This window comes from Melospiza georgiana, chromosome 17 (genome assembly GCF_028018845.1).
Source record: "Melospiza georgiana isolate bMelGeo1 chromosome 17, bMelGeo1.pri, whole genome shotgun sequence".
NCBI classification, from domain to species: Eukaryota; Metazoa; Chordata; class Aves; order Passeriformes; family Passerellidae; genus Melospiza; species Melospiza georgiana.
The window spans coordinates 12,256,318-12,277,554 of record NC_080446.1 but is presented as its reverse complement, the minus strand read 5'-3'; the positions used below and the strand labels follow the sequence as shown (position 1 = coordinate 12,277,554).

At 48.7% G+C, this 21,237-nt stretch overlaps 1 protein-coding gene across 1 annotated transcript in view; it reads right to left on the bottom strand.

Moving 5' to 3' along the window:
• The window catches only part of TOX2 (TOX high mobility group box family member 2), a 175,289-nt gene extending 166,972 nt beyond the window's left edge, over nucleotides 1-8,317 (bottom strand). Inside the window, exon 1 of the mRNA XM_058036367.1 lies at nucleotides 8,165-8,317. Coding sequence (XP_057892350.1) covers nucleotides 8,165-8,266 — 102 coding nt within the window. The 5' untranslated portion in view covers nucleotides 8,267-8,317. The remainder of the gene's footprint in view (nucleotides 1-8,164) is intronic.
• Between the last annotated feature and the right edge of the window lie 12,920 nt (nucleotides 8,318-21,237).

Below are 21,237 nucleotides of genomic sequence, written 5' to 3'. Positions count from 1 at the left end.
CCCCAGACCTTTCCTCCGGGCTGGGGGCTCTGCTGGGGAAGATGATGCTCGTTGGCAATGGGGAGAAAAGGCTCAGAGCAGAGTGCAGCAGCTTCTGCCACCTGGTCTTTAAATGTCACCCCCCTTTCCTAGCACCTGCTAAGTCATGAGATCCTTAGAAACCCAGGGAAAAAAGGCAGCATGGGAGCAAGGGGCTAAGCCCTCAAACCAGCAGAAAAAGTTAAATCTTCTACATTTTAACCACTGGCAAAATTCTCCTGTGTCCAGCTCCAGTCCAGAATCAGAGGTGAAGAAGCTGCCTGGGACCAAGGCTGGGCTGATTTCTGCAGATCAGGCTGTTCTGAAGCCACGTGCAGCGACCAACACAGCCCAACAATCTCCCCACAAGAGCAATTCCTGGCTCAGGCCCCGTTTAACACTTCCCTCCCAGCTCCCTTCGCCACGGAGCCGAGCTGCAATCTCACAGTCGTCAGGAAGAGATTTAATTATATCTGCAGAGGTCAAGCAATCCATGCAAAAGATGGGGGAGGTGGGGAGAGGTTCTGTGGCACAAGGCAGAGATTCTGCCTGCAGCACCACGGCAGCCAGGGCCATTTTTCAGGGAAGAAATGGCATCCATCAGAACAAAACCTCCGCAAGGAAACAATAGGAAAAGGTGGAGGGGAAGGCAGATAATTAAGATATTTAAATCTGGTCATACAGCTATAAAATCAGGTGATTTAATGCTGTTTTCTATATTTTTTATTCTTATTATTTTTTAAAGAGTGGTATGATCAGTGCTTGTTCCAGTAAGTTTTGTTGAGAGATATTTCTTCCTGCTGAAGCTGAGCTGTGCATCCCCAATTACTATAATTATATATAATATATCATATATAATGCAGAATATAATTTCTATCATATATTAGATAATGGATAATTTATGTACACCATAGAATATAGTATATGCCATCTATAATTTATGTGTAATATTATAGAACATACATTATGCATTATTTAATTATATTAAAACGAGTGTAAAATCACAAAGGTGGAACATTAGAGCTCAAACCTCCAATTAGGAATTAATAGTTTGAAAGCTCTAATCACACTAACACTTCAGCCTGACTTGAGGAATACTGAATAAGATCTCAAGAGGAGGCAGAGGTGCTGCTACACGACAGTTCAGACAGAAGCCTCGCACTCACCGGATGGAAAATTGTCAGGAAAAACACATTAGCAACACAATAACTTATTTTTAATGTGGAGCTGTTAGGAAAACACAATTATATGCTTCATTTATACTGCCAGATATAACCCAACTTATGGTAAAAGCATTTAGAGCTCATTTTGTAAAAAAAAAAAAAAACAACAGAGGAGTACAAAGGTAATAGGGGAAAATTGCACCTCGAGGGGAAAACGCTCCCCCCTCCCAGTGGGGCCAGTGTGTGGTGGTGGAGCATCCTCACCTCCTGCTCCTTGTAGCCAGCAGGAAGGAGATGCAAAGTGAAGGCAGCATGAAAACAGAGATTTTTCTGCAAATGCTGCAGGAAGATCACAACGTTAGCAATGACTCCCAGGAAAGGAGCTGGCAGTGCCCGTCCTGACAAGGAGGAAAAGCTGGAAGAGCTCTGCAGGGTTCCAGGTGCTCTCCCACTGCCCTGGCACCAGGATCAGCCATGCACCCTCCAAACTATTGAGTGCTCTGCTTTGTACAAGAAAATACAGTTTATTAACAGAATATTTTCTCTGTTATGGATGCACAAACTGATCCTGGTCCCTGTTGCAGGGATTTCCTCTGCAGTTAGGGTGGTGTAACACCCACACCTCTGGAACACCAATTCAGGGGACAGTCATTGATTTGAAGAATCATAAATAAATCAGAGAAACTTGCACAGTTTTGATCCTGAATTTTTTGTTTCTTGATGTCTCCTCTGCTACAAGGACTTCCAAGGATGAGGTCCTTGACAAGGTTATTCAGAAGCAGCCCAAACAAACATGTTGTTACACACAAGTCAGACTGATCTTCCAAACATCTCCCATTGTTCCCAAAACAACCAGATTAAAGCCTCCCCTCCGTGCATGCAGAGAGAACAACATTTTCTATGAATGGATGGACATTCATTATTTAGCTCCCAATCCCTGACTTAAAGCCCAAGGCAAAAAAAAAAATGGAGCTTCAAACACTCTCTGCTGTGCAACCCATTAAAGACCACTCTGGAGAAAGCAGGGTTGTCCCACTGAGTAGCTCAACCACAAGAGGAAGCCCTTGCCCATATTCAGGGCCTAAAAGAAAAAAAAATATTTCAAAAATCTACATTTGCAAATCAACAGGAGCTGCCTGCCAAGTGAGAATGAAATGGGCCCCAAATTAAAAATCTGCTGGACTTTGTTCTGCATCCAAAATCCTCCATCTCCAAAGAAAGATTTATGCTACATCAAAACAGAGTTGGCTTCGGAACTAGGAAGGGAAAGAATGTATTTTATCTTCCAGAATGGCAAAGCAGTGCTGGAACAAGGAAAAAGGTACCATGTTTATCACTGCAATGTACAATTTATTATAAAAATCAAAACAGAACATTTCACAGAAATGCATTTGCTACATCGACTCGGGCTCGTACCAGCTCAGATCCCATTTCTGAAGGGTTCTTAAAAGAAGAGAACATTGGTTGCAGACTAACACCCATCACATAACTAGCAGATATTAATGGTGTATTGGTAAAATAGCTTTTGTCAATTTATCAGCCCAAAAGGCAAGAGAGAGGCTGTGCTTGGAGAGGCAAAGCCACAGGATCCTACAAGGAAAATTCGGGAAAAGGTTCGATGGTGCTGACGAATCCTACAGAAATCCTGCAGGGTTAATAACAGAGCCCCCAGCATGGGGATTCCTGAGGACCACAGACACTCCCAGGATCTCACAGCAGTGTGGATTTGGTATTTCCAGGCTGAGTTCTCCTCCTCATCATCATCCTCATCAATCCCCATCAATTCCACTGGCTCCAAATTGGGCATCGTGCTAACCCAGTCTGACCATTGTAGCACCAGAAGCAAGCAGGCAGAATTTCTATTTAAATTTATTTCTGCAGGAAGAATAGAGATGATAATTCACTCCCCAAAGATGCCCCTGGGGAGCAGGATCACTCCTCCAGCATCCCTGCACACCCTGCATGAAAGAGCTCAGGGTATCGTGCTCTGGCAGGATTCCTCTCCCAGACCTCCCTTGCCAAGGCAATTTTGCTTGGGCTGAGCAGGAAAAACTCCCTCCTGAGCTTCGTAGAGCCACACACACAACTGAGGATCTAGGAAAAAACCCTTCCATGCTGCTGTGTCAGCCAGCACACCAGATCCTGTCACTAAAGCTCTGCTAAGAGCAGAACGAGCCTCGCTCCTACTAAAATGCACATTTTTTACCATACTGTGGTTTATTTATTGTGAAATAGAGCTGAAGAATCTCCCTAGAACTCCAAGTGGGAAAAATCCCCACATTTTCTCAAAGCAATTGGAGGGTGGAGGGACCAACACCCCCTTAGGTGGCGCAGGAACACGCTGCTCTCCCCAAAACACCAGCACCACACACGGGCAGCTCAGAGCCCTGTGAAAGCTTTCCTGGCAAGTGAGCAGGAAGGGAATGCAGCAGGAACCAGGAAAATGGCCAGAGGGGACAGGAAAAGGGGTTTAGACCCAAATTGAAACAAGGAATCCAAACCAGAGGTGTTTCCTTGCCAAAGCAATTTTTTTCTCGGGCTGAGAAGGAAAAACTCCCTCCTGAGCTTCGTGGACCCACACACCCACACACACAATTTAGGATCTAGAAGAAAACCCTTCCAGGCTGCTGTGTCAGCCAGCACACCAGATCCTGTCACTAAAGCTCTGCTAAGAGCAGAACGAGCCTCGCTCTTACTAAAATGCACATTTTGCTGCTCTTCCCCAAACACCAGCATCACACACGAGCAGCTCAGAGCCCTGTGAAAGCTTTCCTGGCATTTTCCCTGCAAGGGGAATGCAGCAGGAACCAGGAAAATGGCCAGAGAGGACAGGAAAAGGGGTATAGACCTAAGTTTAAACATGGAATTCAAACCAGAGGTGTTTCCTTTAGCAGTGCTCAGGTGGCCGATGACAGGGATGGGTGTCACAGGTTGGGATGAGGGCTCCTCACACTTTGAGCTGAACCTCCCCAGTCCCTCGTGGACACTGTGCAGACACCAGAGGGGTTCCTGCTATCCCAGAGGTGGAGCAGGTCCTGGATCCAGCCCACAGGATGGGGGGCTGTACTCCACAGTGGGAAATGCTTGTTGCAGCTTGTCCTCTCAGGTGGTTCCTCAACACCTTGGGCTGAGCACTCTACAGCCCTAAAAATCCTGCCAAGGAGCATCAGGCTGTGAGCAGCAGCTCCCTGGGCACCAGGGGGTTTGGGGCTGGCTCCTCTCCCCAGCTGCCATGGCAGGCTGCTCCATGCAGGATCACCAGTAACAGGGACTGGTTTACACAAGGAGCCCTTTTCGCCAGCTTTGATGCCACCAGTACTCCTGATCCATTAGAACGGCTCACCAAACACAGTCAGCAGCAAAAAGGAATCATTCTCACCCTGCCTGATAGGGCAGGAAGGCTCTCATTATCCACTTGTGGGTGTCCAGCCCCTCACCACCTTCCCCATCCCTGCCAGTGGCCAGCCCTTCCAGGGAAAACAGGGATGCTGTGGGAGCAGTTAAAGGAAGGGTACAAATTGCCCCTTTCTGGGGAGGCCTGGGCTGAGCACAAACTCCCATTTCATTATCCCTCTAAACATCCCTTGTCCTTTCAGAAATGGAAATGCTGATGTGCAATAGGCCCCTGCATAGCTGCAGAGAGGAATTGTGGCTGACTGCAGCGTGCAGGCGAGATTGGAGACCTCCTGGTAACAATATCATGTCCAGTAAGTGCACAAAACAATTCCATTAACATTTCAGGCTGCTCTGGGCTAAGGCATCTCTGCCGTGCTCCCAGCGAGTTATTTATGCACAGTGACACTGCACAGCCCAGCTTTGCTGCCTCCCCCTCAAGAAATAAATAAATAAAGGGGGAAAAAAACCCCAAACCAAACAAAAATACCCTGAACAAAACAAGCCTTTTAAATCAAAGGGCTTTAGAGCATCTCCGTGAACTCAGCGAAGCAGGAGGACAGCAAAGAGCCTGTAAGTGCTCCTTGCTCAGGTCCTTCCCAGAGATGGATTTTATCCATTTTACAGTGGGAGAATTCTGATTTTTTCAGCCTACCCTACCCTCCTCTGAAGCTTTTTTAAAATGGAAATGCTTTGAGGCAGACACTTTGTCAGCCCAGCCCTGGGCTGAGCCACCAGCACCAGACAGGAGCAGTGGGGTTGGGATTTGGCCAGGAGCAATGGGATTGGGATTTGGTCAGGAGCAGTGGGGTTGGGATTTGGCCGGGAGTGATGGGGTTGGGATTTGGTCAGGAGCAGTGGGGTTGGGATTTGGTCAGGAGCAATGGGGTTGGGATTTGGCCAGGAGCAGTGGGGTTGGGATTTGGTCAGGAGCAATGGGGTTGGGATTTGGCCAGGAGAAATGGGGTTGGGATTTGGTCAGGAGCGATGGGATTGGGATTTGGTCAGGAGTGATGGGGTTGGGATTTGGCCAGGAGCAGTGGGGTTGGGATTTGGCCGGGAGTGATGGGGTTGGGATTTGGCCGGGAGCAGTGGGGTTGGGATTGGTGTGAGGCTCTGGAGTTTCCCAGAGACTCCCATGTGGCACCAGGAAGCAGGAGAACCCTCGCTCCATGGCAGAGAACATGAGAATGAGAGAACAGCACGCTGCTGGTGATGCTCGGCCGGATTCCAGCCCGGAGTTCTCCGAAGGAAAAGCAGCAGAGCCAGCTCCTCCTGCCCCTCTCCGGGCCACGGTTTGGTGCTGAAGTTACAGCTGCTACACCTGCAGCCTGCCAGGGAAACTGAGTCAGCCCATTCCATCCCTGCCTTCATCCCAGCCACATGCCACAGACAAACGTGCACGGCTGTGCATAAGCAAATGTCATTTGATAACTCAGAAAAGAAAAGGGGGGGGGATGGAAAAAGTACCCAGCAAAGGGTAAGTCACTTCCTTTCTTCTGCCGCTGCCTTCAGATGCTCGCTAGCAGTGACAACAGCAGCATCTGGTGGCAGTGGTCAGTACCTGGGGCGCTCCTCTCCGCTGTCCCATCCGCCCAGGGCAGGACCAGCAGCAGCAGCAGCGCCCATCGCACCCTCTCGCCTCGCTGCACCCCCAGAGGAGGCGATTCCCGCAGCCCCGGAGCCGCGGATCAATGGCCAGCGCCTAATCCGGGACTAATCTCAGGGATTCAGGCCACGGATGAGCTGAGGACGAGGGGCCCCGCGCCCCAAGGCTCGGGGGGATACGGGCACCGCGCAGCCCCCAGGCTGGCAGGCCACCAGCCCCAGCTCCCGCACAGAACACCGCAGGGCAAAGCGAATCGTGTTGGCATCCCACAACTTCTGGCTAAAAGCGAGTTCCGAAAGCCAGAAGGGTTTGGGGGCAGCCGCAGTTGCCAGTGGCTTACACGATCCCAGGTTTCTGCTCTCGCACACGACGGGCGGGTGTTCCAGCAGGACAAATGTCCTGCTCCCAGGTGATCCGGCTCTCGTCAGTATTTTAAGAGCTTATTTAGTGTTTTAAGAGCAACGGCAATGATAATAAAACACTTTGAAGGCAGCACATACAGGCGCAGTACGCAGATAGAGGCGAAAACAACGAAAGTTGTTTCCTTTCAGTATAATCCGGCATCTCAAAATAAACGAGAACTATTCGGTTTGCTACGACTTAATAAAAAGAGATAAATAACCCACTGACAGAAAAACAGTTAAATGCATCTCTTGATACATTAAGATTAATTTGCCGCGTCTGGGAAGCCGCACGCATTTCCCTCTGCTTGTGTTTTAAGAGTTTGATCCCAAAGTATCACAACAGTGCGGTGAGCCGAGAGCATCCTGAGCTGCTGTACCAACGCAGGAGAGCATTTTCTCCTTTTATTAACTCTTTTCGACGCAATTACCCGAATTTGGCCCGGAAGGCAGCAAGGATTACGTCTGGGATGATCCCCTTCCCTCCAAAGAGATCTGGATCCCAGGGCTTTGTAGCTGAAACATCAGCGCTGTTTACCCACAGCGAGCAAGGCAGAAAACTCCTTATCCCTGAAGTAGCATCTCTCCCCTTCGCTTGGCTTCCTGCAGGATGAGGGAAATTTCCTAGAGCACCTCCGCGCTCTCAAATATCCCCTGCGCATCCCGCTCCCGTTACAAGTGCAGGCTGCTTCGCCTCGCAGCTGCAGCGAGCGGGGGAAATGTCAGTGACGGAGGTTTCCCCGCCGTGCTGGGGATCGGGGGGCACACGGACACCCCCAGCCCGGAGCTGGGTGTCCCCTCGGCGGGTGAGGCTCGGAGGCGAGGGACGGGGCCGGACCCCGCTCGGGAGGAGCCGCAACCCGGCCCGGCGGTTCCGCGGCTCGTGAAGAAGGTACAAAACAACAACACGGCCAAGAACAACAGGGAAAAAAGTACCCGACAAACAACCGCAACAACAACCCCCCAACACCGCACATCGCTCCGGGCCGAGCGCTCCCGGAGCGGGGCGGAGGAGGTTAAACCAGCCCCGCACGGACACACGGACACCGCACGGACACACGGACACCGCGTTCCGCTCCCGGAGCGGCGCAGGTAAAACCAGCCCCGCACGGACACTGCACGGACACACGGATACCGCACGGACACACGGACATCGCGCTCCCGGAGTGGAGCGAGGAGGTTAAACCAGCCCCGCACAGACATACGGACACCGCGTTCCGCTCCCGGAGCAGAGGAGGTTAAACCAGCCCCGCACGGACACCGCACGGACATCCCGGAGAGGAGGAGGTTAAACCAGCCCCGCACGGACACCGCACGGACACACGGACACGGCGCTCCGCTGCCGGCCCGCCCCGCCGAGCATTGCCCGGGCTCGGGCTCCCCCCGCCCGCTGCGGGCGGCCCGGACACCCGACGGCTCCCCCCGCTCCGCTTCCAGACCACTTTCAAAATTCCCTCCCGCAGCACCGGCGCCGCCGCCACTTTCCTTCCCTGTCCCTGTCCCTGTCCCCATCCCCGTTCCCGTCCCCGCGGAGCCGCGCGGGACTCGCCGAGCCCGGGCTCCCCCCTCGCCGGCGGTACCTTGTTGCAGTGATAATAATCCAGCGGGCCCAGGCAAGTGGGGTCCGCGCCGGGCAGCGAGCCCACGGCGGGCGGGGCGGAGGGGTAGAACCGAACGTCCATGCCGGGGCTGCGGGCGGCGGCAGGCGGGGGCTCCAGCGGGCATGGACCCGGCTGCGGCGGCGGCGGTGCCTGTGGCGCGGGGAGAGGGCGGGGAGAGGGCGGGCGGGGGGGCGGCGGCGGCCCCGGCCCGCCCCGCTCCGCACCGCCCCGCGCCGGGGCCGCTATTGTTCGCGGCGGGGCCGGGCGGCTCCTCCAGCGCCGGGGGCTCGGGCACGGCGGGCAGCGCCGCTGGAGGAGCCCCGAGCGCTGCTCGGCCCCCATCCCCGGTCAGGGGAAGGCTGGCACAGCCGCCCGCCGGTTCTCCTGCCCGCTGGGGACCCTGCCGTGCCCTACAGCCCGGTCCCGACACGGGACGGTGCCCGCAGCTTCGTTTCCCTCCGCTCCTGGTGCCCAGCCGCTGGTGAAGGATGCTGTCCAGCGCGCTGATCCACCCTCACAGGGACCCCAAAGCGGTGCCCCGTTTAGAAGCCCTAACTGCGCCCTGTTTCTCTGCCAGCCTGGAGAGAACGGCCAGGCTCAACCCCTGCACCTGGCATTGCCTTCCTGCTCCCCAGGGCACCCCCATTGTCCCCCCACACATCCCATCCGTGTATTTTCATAATTCCCGCGGCTGGAAGGCAGCTCCATCCATGAGCATCCCCCTGCGGCCCCCACGGGCCGGGATGTTCAGGGCACAGCGCATGGAAAACCCAAAGGTGTCCGAGGGCAGGGAGGATGCTCGGAGGTGAGCAGGATGGGCGGGCAGGGCTCCCCCTCTCTCCCTCCCTCCCTCCCCGCTCTCTCCCGCTCCCTTCCAGCAGATCCCTGTGGAAAAGCAGCCCATGGAGAGAATGTTCTGTACAGAGCGGTTTTGCAGCACGTTATCCCATCCCCAGGCAGGGGGAAACGCTTCAAAGTTGCAACAACCGGTCCATAGGCTGGCAAAGAGCTGGGACAGGGTGGTGGAGTCAGTTTGCTGGCAAATCTCCAAGAGAAATTGCCTGGTTTTTTTTAATTTTCTTAGAAAAACCCCTTCTGACTGACTCCGAAGGCTTATTTCTAACATGCACCCTTCAGGACTCTCTGGAGCTGGAAAGCTGAGCTAAATAAATGCTGAGTTCTTCCTTCAGTGTCTTTCCTTGTGAGAGTGGGGCCAATTCCTGCCAAATTCAGGGAGCAGGAGGCGGGCTGGGGTTTCGAGGGAATGCCAGCTCCAGGAATCAAGTGATTATGTAAAAATCGCAGCTCTCATTTAAATTAAAAACAAGATTTCAGCTGTTGTGGCGGTGGAAAAAATTGATTTAAGGATAAAAATTGACTTGGGCACAAAAACTACTTCACATTTATTATTATTTTTCAAACTGTTTTTTTTTTTTTTTTTCTGGAGAATCAGCATTGATCCTTTTGCATTTAGCAGGGAAGCATGTTTGGCTTCAGGAGTTCTGCACCAGGGAAGCTGCTCCAAGGGCTCCCAGTCAGAGGCATAATAGAGATGTCTAATATTTTGCATTAAAACTTTGAATATCTGAGCTCCACTGATCTGTGCCCTTCCTGATTTACACACCCCCTGAAAGGACTGCTTTTCCTGACTCCCTGTTTCAGCAAATACAGAACTGACATGTCACATTATTAGAGCTTCATTATTTTTGTAAAACCTTCCCAAGTAGAGTGACTGGTATATTACGAAGTATAAATAATTAAAATAATAGAGATGTCAAAATAATGGAACAAAGTGTATTTTATGATGCATTATTCTGGCTTGTTTATCCACAAAGTCAGTATTTAGTAAGCAGCCTCTGAGTCATTAGCAAGGTTTGACTGTATTATTATCTTTATTAATTATCATAATTATATTTCTTATATTGTGGAGTCATTGCTAGTGGCTTTGCAGTTAAGGTGGAATTGACTTTCCCACTAAAAGCAGGATTTAATTCTGTTGTTTCCTACAAAAATGAACACATTTCATCACCAAACATGCAGCACCTCCCTGGCTGATACAATCCAATTTATTTGCAGCGCCTGACCCACCCCATTGCTCCCTTTCAGACCCTCTCAAAGCTCATTTTTTCCCCAATGAAGCCCCATTTTCTCAGATTTACACAGCTCAGCCCTGTCCATCTTTGCCAATTCATCTGCCTTTGTTAGAGACTGATCTGAGACACCCAGCTCCACAGAATTATTGCTATTAATAGCCAGAATGCTTTTATATATATAAATATTTTTATATTTGTGTATATATATTTATATACATATATATGCCGAGGGAAGCTGGCAGAGGGAATGCTCCTCATCAGAGCAATGTTCTCACAGCTCACCTCGTGTCTCCAGGCTGTCAGAAGAAGACAACCCAGTGGAGCTGAGCCTCAGCCCTGGCCAGGGCCTGGGTACCCATGGGTGCCTCCTGCCTCCCTCCAGGGTTCTCTGCCCAAGGAAGTCTCCAGCTCGTGCCTGCTGCTGAATCCTCCTCCAGCCTGGTTTTCCCTGTTTTTCCCTGTGTTCTGTCCTGGTGGCACTTTGCTGTTTGTTGAGCAGATGTGGGTCTGCCAGGGGATGCAGATTTCTGTGAACTCCTGCTCTCACAGGAGATACAGATTTGTGGGAACTCCTGCTCCCACAGGGGATGCAGATTTCTGTGAACTCCTGCTCTCACAGGAGATGCAGATTTGTGTGAACTCCTGCTCCCACTAGGCAATGCAGATTTGTGTGAACTCCTGCTCCCCTCCAGCCCCTCTCCATGTAGGATCAACAGTGCACCATGGAGGTGCTCCCAGGGCTGAGGACATTTGTTCTGGAGCCAGGCTGGGAGAGCTGGAGGTGAGAAGGCTCCAGGGAGAATTCAGAGCTCTTTTCAGTGCTGAAGGGACCCTGTAAGAAAGATTAGGACAGGTCTATTGTTGTCAGGGCTTGCTGTGATACCACAACAGGTCAAGACTTGGGGTGTGCACAGGTAACAGGAGCGCTCTGGGATAGCTGAAGGGAGCCAGCAACACCACTGGAGCTGCAGGATCCCCATCAGGGCTGAGACAAGCAGCCAAACAGGCTGCAAACACCAGGACCTTTCCCTTCCTTGTCCCAGAGACCCCCAAAACCCCAGGATGTTTGCAGTTGCTTTGGCTGGGCAGCTGAAAGAGGAGCTCCCAACACGACAAGTCACATTTCATGGCTAACATTAGCTCTGGAACAGAAAGAGCAGAGTGTGATTATCTCAGCAATCCCATTTAAGCCACACGGACTCCTCACAAAGAAGGGAAAAGTATTTCTAAATATTAGGCTAAACCTGAACAATCGTCATTTCAAAGGCACCTTTCAGAAGCAGGAAAAAGCCTCCAAATCTATCAGTTTCATTATTTGTTTCAAAGTAGTCCTCCTCCTCTCAACAAACCGTCTAAAAAGCCTGCTGAACAATTTTAAAAATAATTTAGCACAGTGCAGTTTATTACTTTAAAATACTGATATCATTTTCCCCACTGTATTACGCAGCTATATTTTGACATTTTAGTCTTATCCCCAGTTTATGTCTGAGAATGATTTAATTCAGAGCTACACTCCTCATTCCCACTTGGAAGTAGAGGGATCTCTAATTGTTCAATAGTTTCAGTGGTCATAAAAAATGCTGAACAAATGGATAAAGCCAATTGCCAATAAACACAATGCAAATGTGTACATTTAAATGCAGTGAAATTGGATTAATTAAATCCACATTGCATCTGGATTTACATGTAATACAAAACAAAATTAAATGCAGCTCAAGAGCTTCCTGTGACTTTAAAATGGGGCTGATTGAAAACATCATCATTTACCTGTGTGGGCTCTGGGTCAGGAACTGTGCTGGTAAATAGAAACATTCACAATCTAGATAAGCTAGATCTGACCCACAAATCAAGGTTATGAATTTGGCATTCCGTGTCGTTTAAAATCTAATGTAAAATTGCATCTCTCTGCTAACAAAACAGATGGTATTAGGCCTTCTTTTTGGCATTGGGTTTTGGTACCTGTCCAAAAAATCTTCTTGACATCCTTTAAATGCAGCTATTTAACCACCTGTCACTAAGCTTTAGATGCCCATTGAATTTCTGACAGGAAAAACATTATTTTGTCTACACGTTATTTCATGACACAAGAAACGTAGCACATGTACAGCAAAGTTTACACATTGTGTGAAAATCTCTTTGAAAAAAAAAAAGGAAGAGAGTTGTTACATGCTACGAAGGCAATTACTCCATAATTAATGTCATTGATAGGATAAAACATTCCAGAAACCCAAATACAACAAAACAAAACACGCTCAAACATGACAGGGAAGTATTAAGGACACTCACAACATCGACTGACAATTTTCTTCTGCCTGAGGGAAAACATCTCACCTTTGGTCAAACACCAACATGGCTCTGCATATAAGCAAATAATTTCCTCCTCCAAAAAAATCTTCATTAGCAGGAATATGCTAATGACACAAGGTCCCAATACTGTAAAATATATCAGCAAGTTCCTTCTTGTGTTCAAGAGGATGCAAAGGCTTGATGCATCAAACCTTGGGACCATTCTTCATAGAATCATGGAATGCTTTGGGTTGGAAAAAACCTTTAAAAGCATCTTATTTCACCCCCTGCCATGGGCAGGGACACATTCCACCATCTCAGGTGGCTCCAAGCCCCATCCAACCTGGCCTTGAACACTCCCAGGGATGGGGCAACCACAAAGCCTTGGGCAACCTTCCTCCTGACCTTCAGGATCTTCTCAAAAGTCACATTAGTCACTTCTGCTGCCCACAGTTTCAACACATGAGACAATGGAGACCTTGTCCTTAACCTCACCTCCTTAAACCCATACCCAGAGCCATTCCTGATTTTTCAAAGCCTCCCAGATGTGTTGAAAATGAATTTTCTTGCCAGCAGCAGCCTTGGGAGGCAGCTGCAGGTGGCTTCCCTGAAACCCTGACCTTGGGCTCTGTGCTCACAGTGTCCTGAGTTTGCATTTGACTTTGGACATTATTTGCCTGGGATCCTCATCTCCCAGGGGAGTGTAACAGCTTCCCTCCTTCCTTGTTCTGCTCCACGGCAAGGAAAAACTCTGAATGGTTTGTGCTTGTTTAAACCAGACCTGGCCTGGGATGATCCTGCAAATTTGGGACAGCAAATTAAGGATGGCTGCAGAGGAGAGAGGAGTTTGCATTCTGGGGAGGAGGGAGGACCCTGGACTGTTTGGAGATGAAGACTGGACCCATCTGGGGGTAATTTTGGGAGAGCATTGCCCCAGCTCTCACCTTGGCACACTGAGCACTGGCACACCACGGTGCTGTTCAGAATTCCTCCAGGAAAACATAACTTTTCACAGAGAAAATGTGAGCCAAGAATGGGAATGTATGTCCAGGAGCAGAAATGCATCTCACACAGAGTTTGCAAGGTCTACCCCAAAGCCAAACAGAAGGATTGCAGGAATAGAGAGGTGAGTGAGCTCTGTCACCCTTTGGGGAAGGTGCCATGGGACAACCCAGCAGTTTGGGGCAAGAGCAACAATCCAGCCTAAGACTGTCCCTTCCTCAGGGCAGACATGCCCTCCCTGATCACCTGTTTCCCCATGGAGCATTTTTACTTTGTGAGAAATCAGTAAATTCACAAATGGGCCTCCCATTTCCTGCCCACGTGAAGGGGGTGGGATTGGCACTCCACCCCACATCCCATCCTCAGCCAGGCAAATTCAGAGCCACCCCATTTCCCAGGCGTGGGACACATAGTGAATAAGGTTTCTGTTAACTAAGTGCTACAAAAAACATCCAAAATAATTTGTCAGGGTCTTGTGCCACTTGCATAATAGAGGAAATTAATCCCAGGTGCCACCCCAGCCACTGGCAGGAGAATTACTCCAGAGACGAATTTGGCTTCGTATCTTTAATTTTACTGTGCAGTCGCTGAGAAGAAGTATTGCTTTTGATTTCAAGGATGTCACATACTGTGACCAAGTTTAACAGTTTCTTCAGTTTCTTCCCCCTGAAGTAAAGGAGTCATTTCTTATCACCACGCTCTGCGTGAGCGTCTCGGGCTCGCGCTCGGAAAGTGAAGCGATTGAATCATCCTCTAGGTTCATTTTGGGGGTGAAGCCAAGCTCCCCTCCTCTACCCAGAGAATTAATCTGTCTCAGAGCAGCTCTCAATGCAGAAGAGAGTGGCTTTTGTTTTATAAATGATGTCCTGAGCTTGCAATAGTTGGGTTTTCTCTAAATGCACTCAATATTTCAGCTGTGCAGCAGAGTTCCTGAGCTCACCCTCAGCCCAGGGAGAAGATTGGCAGCTGATCTTCAAAATTAATTCTTTTATTTTTTTAAGTTAGTTTCCCATGGCTCTGCTTTGCCAAGGTGACAAGAAAAAAAAATATCTATTGTGAGATTTGCCAATTGATATAGGATTAAATGTCAAAATGCATTTTAGCTCCGTTTCATCGCTGTGGTTTTTTCTTGTGTTTCCAAGTCTCTGCTTTTGCTTTCACCCAACAAATCATCACTGGGCATTTTGGGGCAGGGTGGGAATTTCCCAGGGTAACCTCTGAGCTGAAGTACAGCACATGTAGTACACTTTAAAAATGGTTTTGCATGTATTCCCACACATAAAGACAGGCTGCACCCCTGCTCAACAGCCTCAAGAATCAAGGCTAAAATTACATCCCAGCTTCCACTTGCTCTATATATATCTATTATACATTCCTAGTGACAGAAAGTTACCTTTTTAAAAACAAAAATGTTAATGAACCTGGAGATTAACAGAGGTTTTTCTGTGTTTCAGCCTGACCTGGGATGACTCCTGCTTCCTCAGATGGTTTGTCCTCATCCTTGCAGGGCTAATGGAGTGAGGGAGAGGAGAGGCTGGGCCCAGGTCTGACATTAGGCATTGGTAATGGCATTGCTAAAGCATTTCAGAGCTGAAGCTTTGAACATGAAAAGGAACTCTGACTCTCTGGGCTTTTGGCAGCCTTCCTCCAGGGTTTCTGCTGCCCATGGAAATGCTGGTTGGTGTTATTAGCTGAGCTGCACAAATAATGGATTTTCATTTCAATGGCAGAACTAAAGACTCCAGCAATGCCAGGGAGGGTGTGGGGAATTATCACGGGTTAACCCCAAAATGTCCCTGTCTGACAGAGCACTTGCAGCTCAGTTTCAGGTTACTTCTGCCTCTCTGGCATGAAATAATTGCATTGCTGAGGAGACAGAGGCCTTCTTTCCAAGTGGAAACTGAAAATGGTTCATTTTTAAAATGTGAAATGAGATATTGTGAATATTCTCAAATTGTTTGCCGCACCTCTCTTTCTCTACAGAAAGAAGTTGCAAAATGAATACAAATCACAACTGGTTAACCTTGGTAAGTTCAGATTTCACTACAAAGGTGCCTCCTCCCATCAGTGGTGCAGGGTGAGCTTTGTCTTGTTCAGGCCCAGCTGACCCTGGTGAAACACAACCCACACTCCTCCTCTCAGTTTCTGCTCCTGGTTTTCTTCCCCTACTCACTGCCCTTACTGCCCTCTTCTCCATCCTGCCTTTTACTCCTGCCTCCTCTCCTTGGTCTTCCAAGCTCCAGTTCCAGCTTCTCTATTTTATTTTACAAGACCTCCCCCCCCCCAAACAAACCAGCATCACAGCTCCTGACAAAGTTTCTTTCTGAGTCTCCTAAATTCTGCATGTTTCTTAGGAAACAACACTGATGTTGCACAGCTTCCTCCAAGATGGATTTTTGCTTTGATTCTTAACAAACTTCATCCCAGATTGTGCCTTTTTATCACTGTTTTCCTCCACAGGTTAAAAAGGCAAGAAGCCCATCCCTGAGCAAGGCAAAGAGATTCCAATCAGCTGGGCTGTGCAGGCTGAGCCCCTCAGGGCCTCCTTTGGATCAAAGGAAAATAGAACTTTCAGAAAGCCAAACCCCACCACTCAGCAGCTCTTCTTCTGGCAACTTCACCTTCTAGAAGAGTTTGCTCTGACAGGATGGGCTGTGATTCTGGGAGAAGTTAGGGTGTGGGTGATGAAAATCAGAATTTTAGAGGGAAATGAATTTAAATGCAAATGAGCAATGGAGCTGGGGGTGTTCACCTGGGGAAGAGAGGGATCCACTGAGACCTCAGAGCCCTTCAGCGCCTAAAGGGACTTTGGCCAGGACCTGGAGGGACAGGACACAGGGAATGGCTTCCCACTGGCAGAGTTTAGGGCTGGATGGGATTTTGGGAAGAAATTCTTCCCTGTGAGGGTGGGCAGGCCCTGGCACAGGTGCCCAGAGCAGCTGTGGCTGCCCCTGGATCCCTGGCAGTGCCCAAGGCCAGGATGGACAGGGCTGGGAGCAGCCTGGGACAGTGGAAGGTGTCCCTGCCATGGCAGAGGACTGAAACTGAACAATCTTTAGGGTGTCTTTCAACCCAAACCACTCTCTGATTCCCATCCTGATATTCCTGGGGAAATTTCAGGGGTTCCCACATTACAGTGACACAACTGCCACTCATCATCTCACCAGGCATGGCCCCAGGGGGGACGTGTTTCTGGCTCTCTGCCTCCAAAATTTTGGAGAAAGCAAGATTTTTAGCCCATGGGATCACCTTAACAAAATGAAACAAAACACTGGCCATGCGCTGGGGAGAGGGATCCTCTAAAATAAATTTTATTCACTACTTTTTTTTTTTTTTTTCTTTTTAAGCAGAGTAGATCAAGCTAAATACAAAGAAAAAGAAGTAGAAATGTTTTTCCTGTGGCTGCATTTTCAGGGCTGAGGGCTGGCTGAGCCCCCTGTGTGCCTGGGCTGTGTCCTGGGCCAGGGCAGCCCCAGGCTGTGATGCAGAGCAGAGCCCACATCTCCGGAAATTCACGTTTTCCCCTGAAAGGGGAGAGCCTCGAGATTTCAAACAACCCTCTGCCAGCTGACTGTGCAACTAAAGAAAACACTGATGTAATTCAATGAACAATGAGGAACCCAAACTTAGCACAATGACCGTTCTGGCTTTGTTTTCAGTTTCAGCAGCTCTGCACAACGTTGATTACATTCACAGGGGCCACGTTTGCAGAAAGCAAGGTCTGCAAGGCAGAGCATTCTTCACGTGTGGGAAGAACACTCCCCTGCTCCACGTGAATGCAGGCATGAGGAGGCTTTAGCAAGGTGAATCCCACCTGCATGGATTAAATCAGTGCGAGCTCTGCTTTTTCCCCCTGCCCTTCCATCCTTGCCCTGAGCAAACTGGCTGAGTGGAAGGTGCTCCTGCCCATGGCAGAGGGTTGGATGAGATGGGCTTTAATGGCCCTTCCAACCCAAACCATTCTGGGGTTTCATGATTCTTCACAAATGCAGCCCCAAATGATGCCCAAAGGTGTTCCCTCAGCACACAGGCTCTCACATTCCCCAGGGCAGAGAGCCCTGGGCAGGAGAAAATGCATCACTGGGGCATTTCCAGGAATAAACCACTCTGTTTCAGCCCACTGACCGTGGCTGCAGACCCCAGCCACTAAATCCAGGCTAAGCAAGAATAAATGAAGAAACTCAGCCTGAATTTAGGATAACACATGTTTAGGGTTTTTTCTTTGCAAAGAAATATTTTTCTCTCTCAGCTTTTAAATAGGGGCTAAAACTGATAATGTATCTTTAAATAACAATGGAGTTCCTGCATGAGTTTCTTTTCCCTGCCTGCTAAAACTGCTCCCAGTCTGGCCAGTCATGAATTGTGCTATTTCAGGTGCTTGTAGCAGTATTGAAGACATGGCATAAGAGGATGTGAGAATGATGGGGGAAAAAAAAAATTAAAAAAATATTCAAGTCCAGAGATTTTTCCTCCCCTGCTAATCTTTCCCTGTCTTTCTGCTGAATGCAAGTTTGAGATCATTGGGAGAGGAAAACACAGTCCCACTGTGGGCTCTGAGCCAGTGTCATGAACTAGGAGCAGGTTGCCTTGTGGAGATAAATAATGTGTTTAGAGATGGGAAACAAAGGCAGGAAAAAGGGGATGGTCTCACCTGAGCAAGAGGTGGAACCCCACAGGGCTGGGGTCTGTGTGGTTTGAAAAGAAGACCAATTACACACAACAAAGATGTTTGCACACAAGTCAAAGTATCCAGGTATTTCCCTAGAGCAGCTTTGCTGCTGGAGGGGATGTTGTGGGACAGACAGGCACCCAAATGACCGAGCCAGATGCAGCAGCAGAGGGAATTCAGAGGCAAGAAATTCCATGTACTGCAAATGAGAGCACAGCAACCCAGCCCTGAGACAGGCTGGGGCTGTTTGTGTCACCAAGACCTCCGTTCTCCAAAACCCTCATCAGCTCAGCAATCAGGGATGGTCAGAAATGTAACACAAATGCCAGAGTTTGTGGGGTGAGACACTGAACAGAAAAAGTCATTTTGCCAGTGCATAAATTCCTGCTGCACCATCTTCGTAAATATTGCAGGCAGCCCTAATGTTCCCTTTCAGAAAGGATGTTAGAGAACTGGAAAATTTATAGAGACAGGTTTAAAGCATCAGAGTTGTAAGCAGCTTCCATAGGAGCAGCTCCTAATAGGGTAGGGAGATACATAAGAATATTTGCTTGGGGATGAGACTGTGCAGGGAGTTCTGACACAAGCTCCTAAAATCATGAGCAGCATGGAGAAGAATGCTCAGTAACAACTATTTTATTAACTCTTGTAGTGGATAAAACAGTAGGCATCAGGAGCATTAAATTTACTAAAGTTAAGTAGTTGTCCACCCCATAGAAAATTAAATTGTGACACCCATTGCCATGCTGGGGGAGCAAATGTGCAGCTGGGTTTGAAAGGGACAAGCTCTTGAAAGCAATTAATTAGACCTGAATACATGACATCAGGAAGCCTCTATATCCAGATTTTCCTAAACCCTTGTGAAATGTCATTCATTACAAGCTCTGTCTCCTTTCCAGTTTCCTGAAGCAGTCATTGTTGGAGATGGGATATTAGGCTATATGGATAGCTAGAAAACATTTATGGCTTTAAAATAATCAAACCAATAGGAATTACTTTGCTGATATGGGCCCTGACCTCAGAAATCGAATACAAGGTGATCAACTTCAGCAAGCTCTGGCTTCAATATGACAAGAAAACAGGTGCTGAGCGAGGAATGGGCTAAAGTGCTATAAAAACCACAAATTTCATTGTTATCAGTGAGTGCTGTGGTTGTTCATTAATAACTGAGAAATGTTTGCACCAGAGCTCATTCAAAACCATACAAAGGTACTTATGCTGTGGTTGGTTCACTCAGAAAGATCACGGAGCAGCGTTGCAGGCACACGGATGAGGCCAAGCCCCCAGAACAGGGCTGTCCTACACAAATCTCTCCTGCAAGCCCCGGCCCAAAGGTCTCTCCTGGGCAGGGCTGGGAGCAGGGTTTGTGTGGCTCTGCAGAGCCCTGCCTTCACACCCCTCCTGCTGATGAGTGGATCAGAGCCTTGGCTGGGGACAGAGATGTCACCAAGGGTCAGGTTCTGTCCCAAACTGAGCCTGTCCCCTCTACATCAGCACATTTCACAGACCCACAGAATGGTTTGGTTTGGAAGAGATCTCAAAGCTTATCTCATTCCAGCCCCCTGCCACAGACACCTTCCACTAGACCAGGGTGCTCAAAGCCTCATCACGTGGCCCTGAGTTGGTACTTCTGTTTTACTCTATCAATTAAAACACTCTATCTTAATTAAAAACCCGCAGACAAGGTCATTGCCCTTATTTATTGAGTGACAAGTGACAGGTTTTTGTTGGAGCACTGAAGCAGGCACTGCTCAGGGTGTAAGTTCTTTGTTCAGGGTGGCTCAGCCCTGCTCTGTGCTAATCCCAAGTGATCTGCCTTAGGAGGAAAGGGAAAGCTCAGGCAAGGCAACTCAGAAAGTTAAACCATTCATGAGCCTACAGGTAATTTCCTGACTGTGAGCGTTCACTATGAGGAAAAAAAAATTAAAAAATAATGACATCTAAATTACAGCTCTGCTATTAAGAGCAGTTTGGTGTTGCTCCCAGTCTTTGAGGCACGGAACAAGCAGGGAGAGAAGCAGAAGCTGCGTGAACCTCTCTGGTTTTACATTTGCAGAGCTGTGGATCTGAGGCGAGACTTAAGCTGGGCATGTGGAGAGATGCAGAAATCTTTAGATTTGCATATACAATATTGAGATCATGAGAATGTCACATTTAAATGCAAAACTCACGTGTCTCATGAATAAATCATGAATGGTGGCAAGACTGATTTCTTCTTTTTTTTTTCCTCCCTCCAATTGTCATCCCCCCCCTCCCACTGATCTGCAAAACAGACAATTCCTCCTTCCCTTCCCAAGGAAACACAGAGATGAGGCTGGATAAGAAGGTGAAAGCCCTTTCAAAACAAAAACATGTGCGTGTGTTTCTTGTTTATACTTGGCTAGGAAGTAAAGAAGCATCATTTCCTCTCTCTCTCTCTCTCTCTCTCTCTCTCTCTCTCTCTCTCTCTTTTTTCCCCCCTTCCTCTTTCTCAAGAGATACCTCAATGCCATGGCAACAGCCTTCAACCCTTCTCTTGTATGACACAAGCAGATTTGGAAAAGGTTAGCTGTGTGTTGTAATCAAACCCAGGCAGGTCAATCATGTAAAGAGATGACTTCCCATGCACCGTGGAATAATGAATGAATAGATCACACAGGTCTTCCTTCCTTCCCCTCCTTCTCTCCCTCACCATGTGAAGTGCCAGCAGATTAGCATTTTTGTCTCTGCTGAATAAAATTGAAGTGAACAATTTCCAAAGGTTACTAGAAAACACGGAGCGTGGCGGGAACTGATGGTTACAAACCCTAAACCCAAAAGTCACCCAAGAGGACAAGCCCCTCCTGGTGTCATTAAAGGGTAAAGAGGTTTTATGTACAAAACACAGCAAATAAGACCCCTCAATGCTGTGAAACATAACCCCCCTCTCAAACGAAACAGGGTTGATGCCTGTGTATCATTTTCAGTCTGGAGATATCACCACCAATTTCACGCCTTGAAAGCAACAATTCAGGTCTCATTAA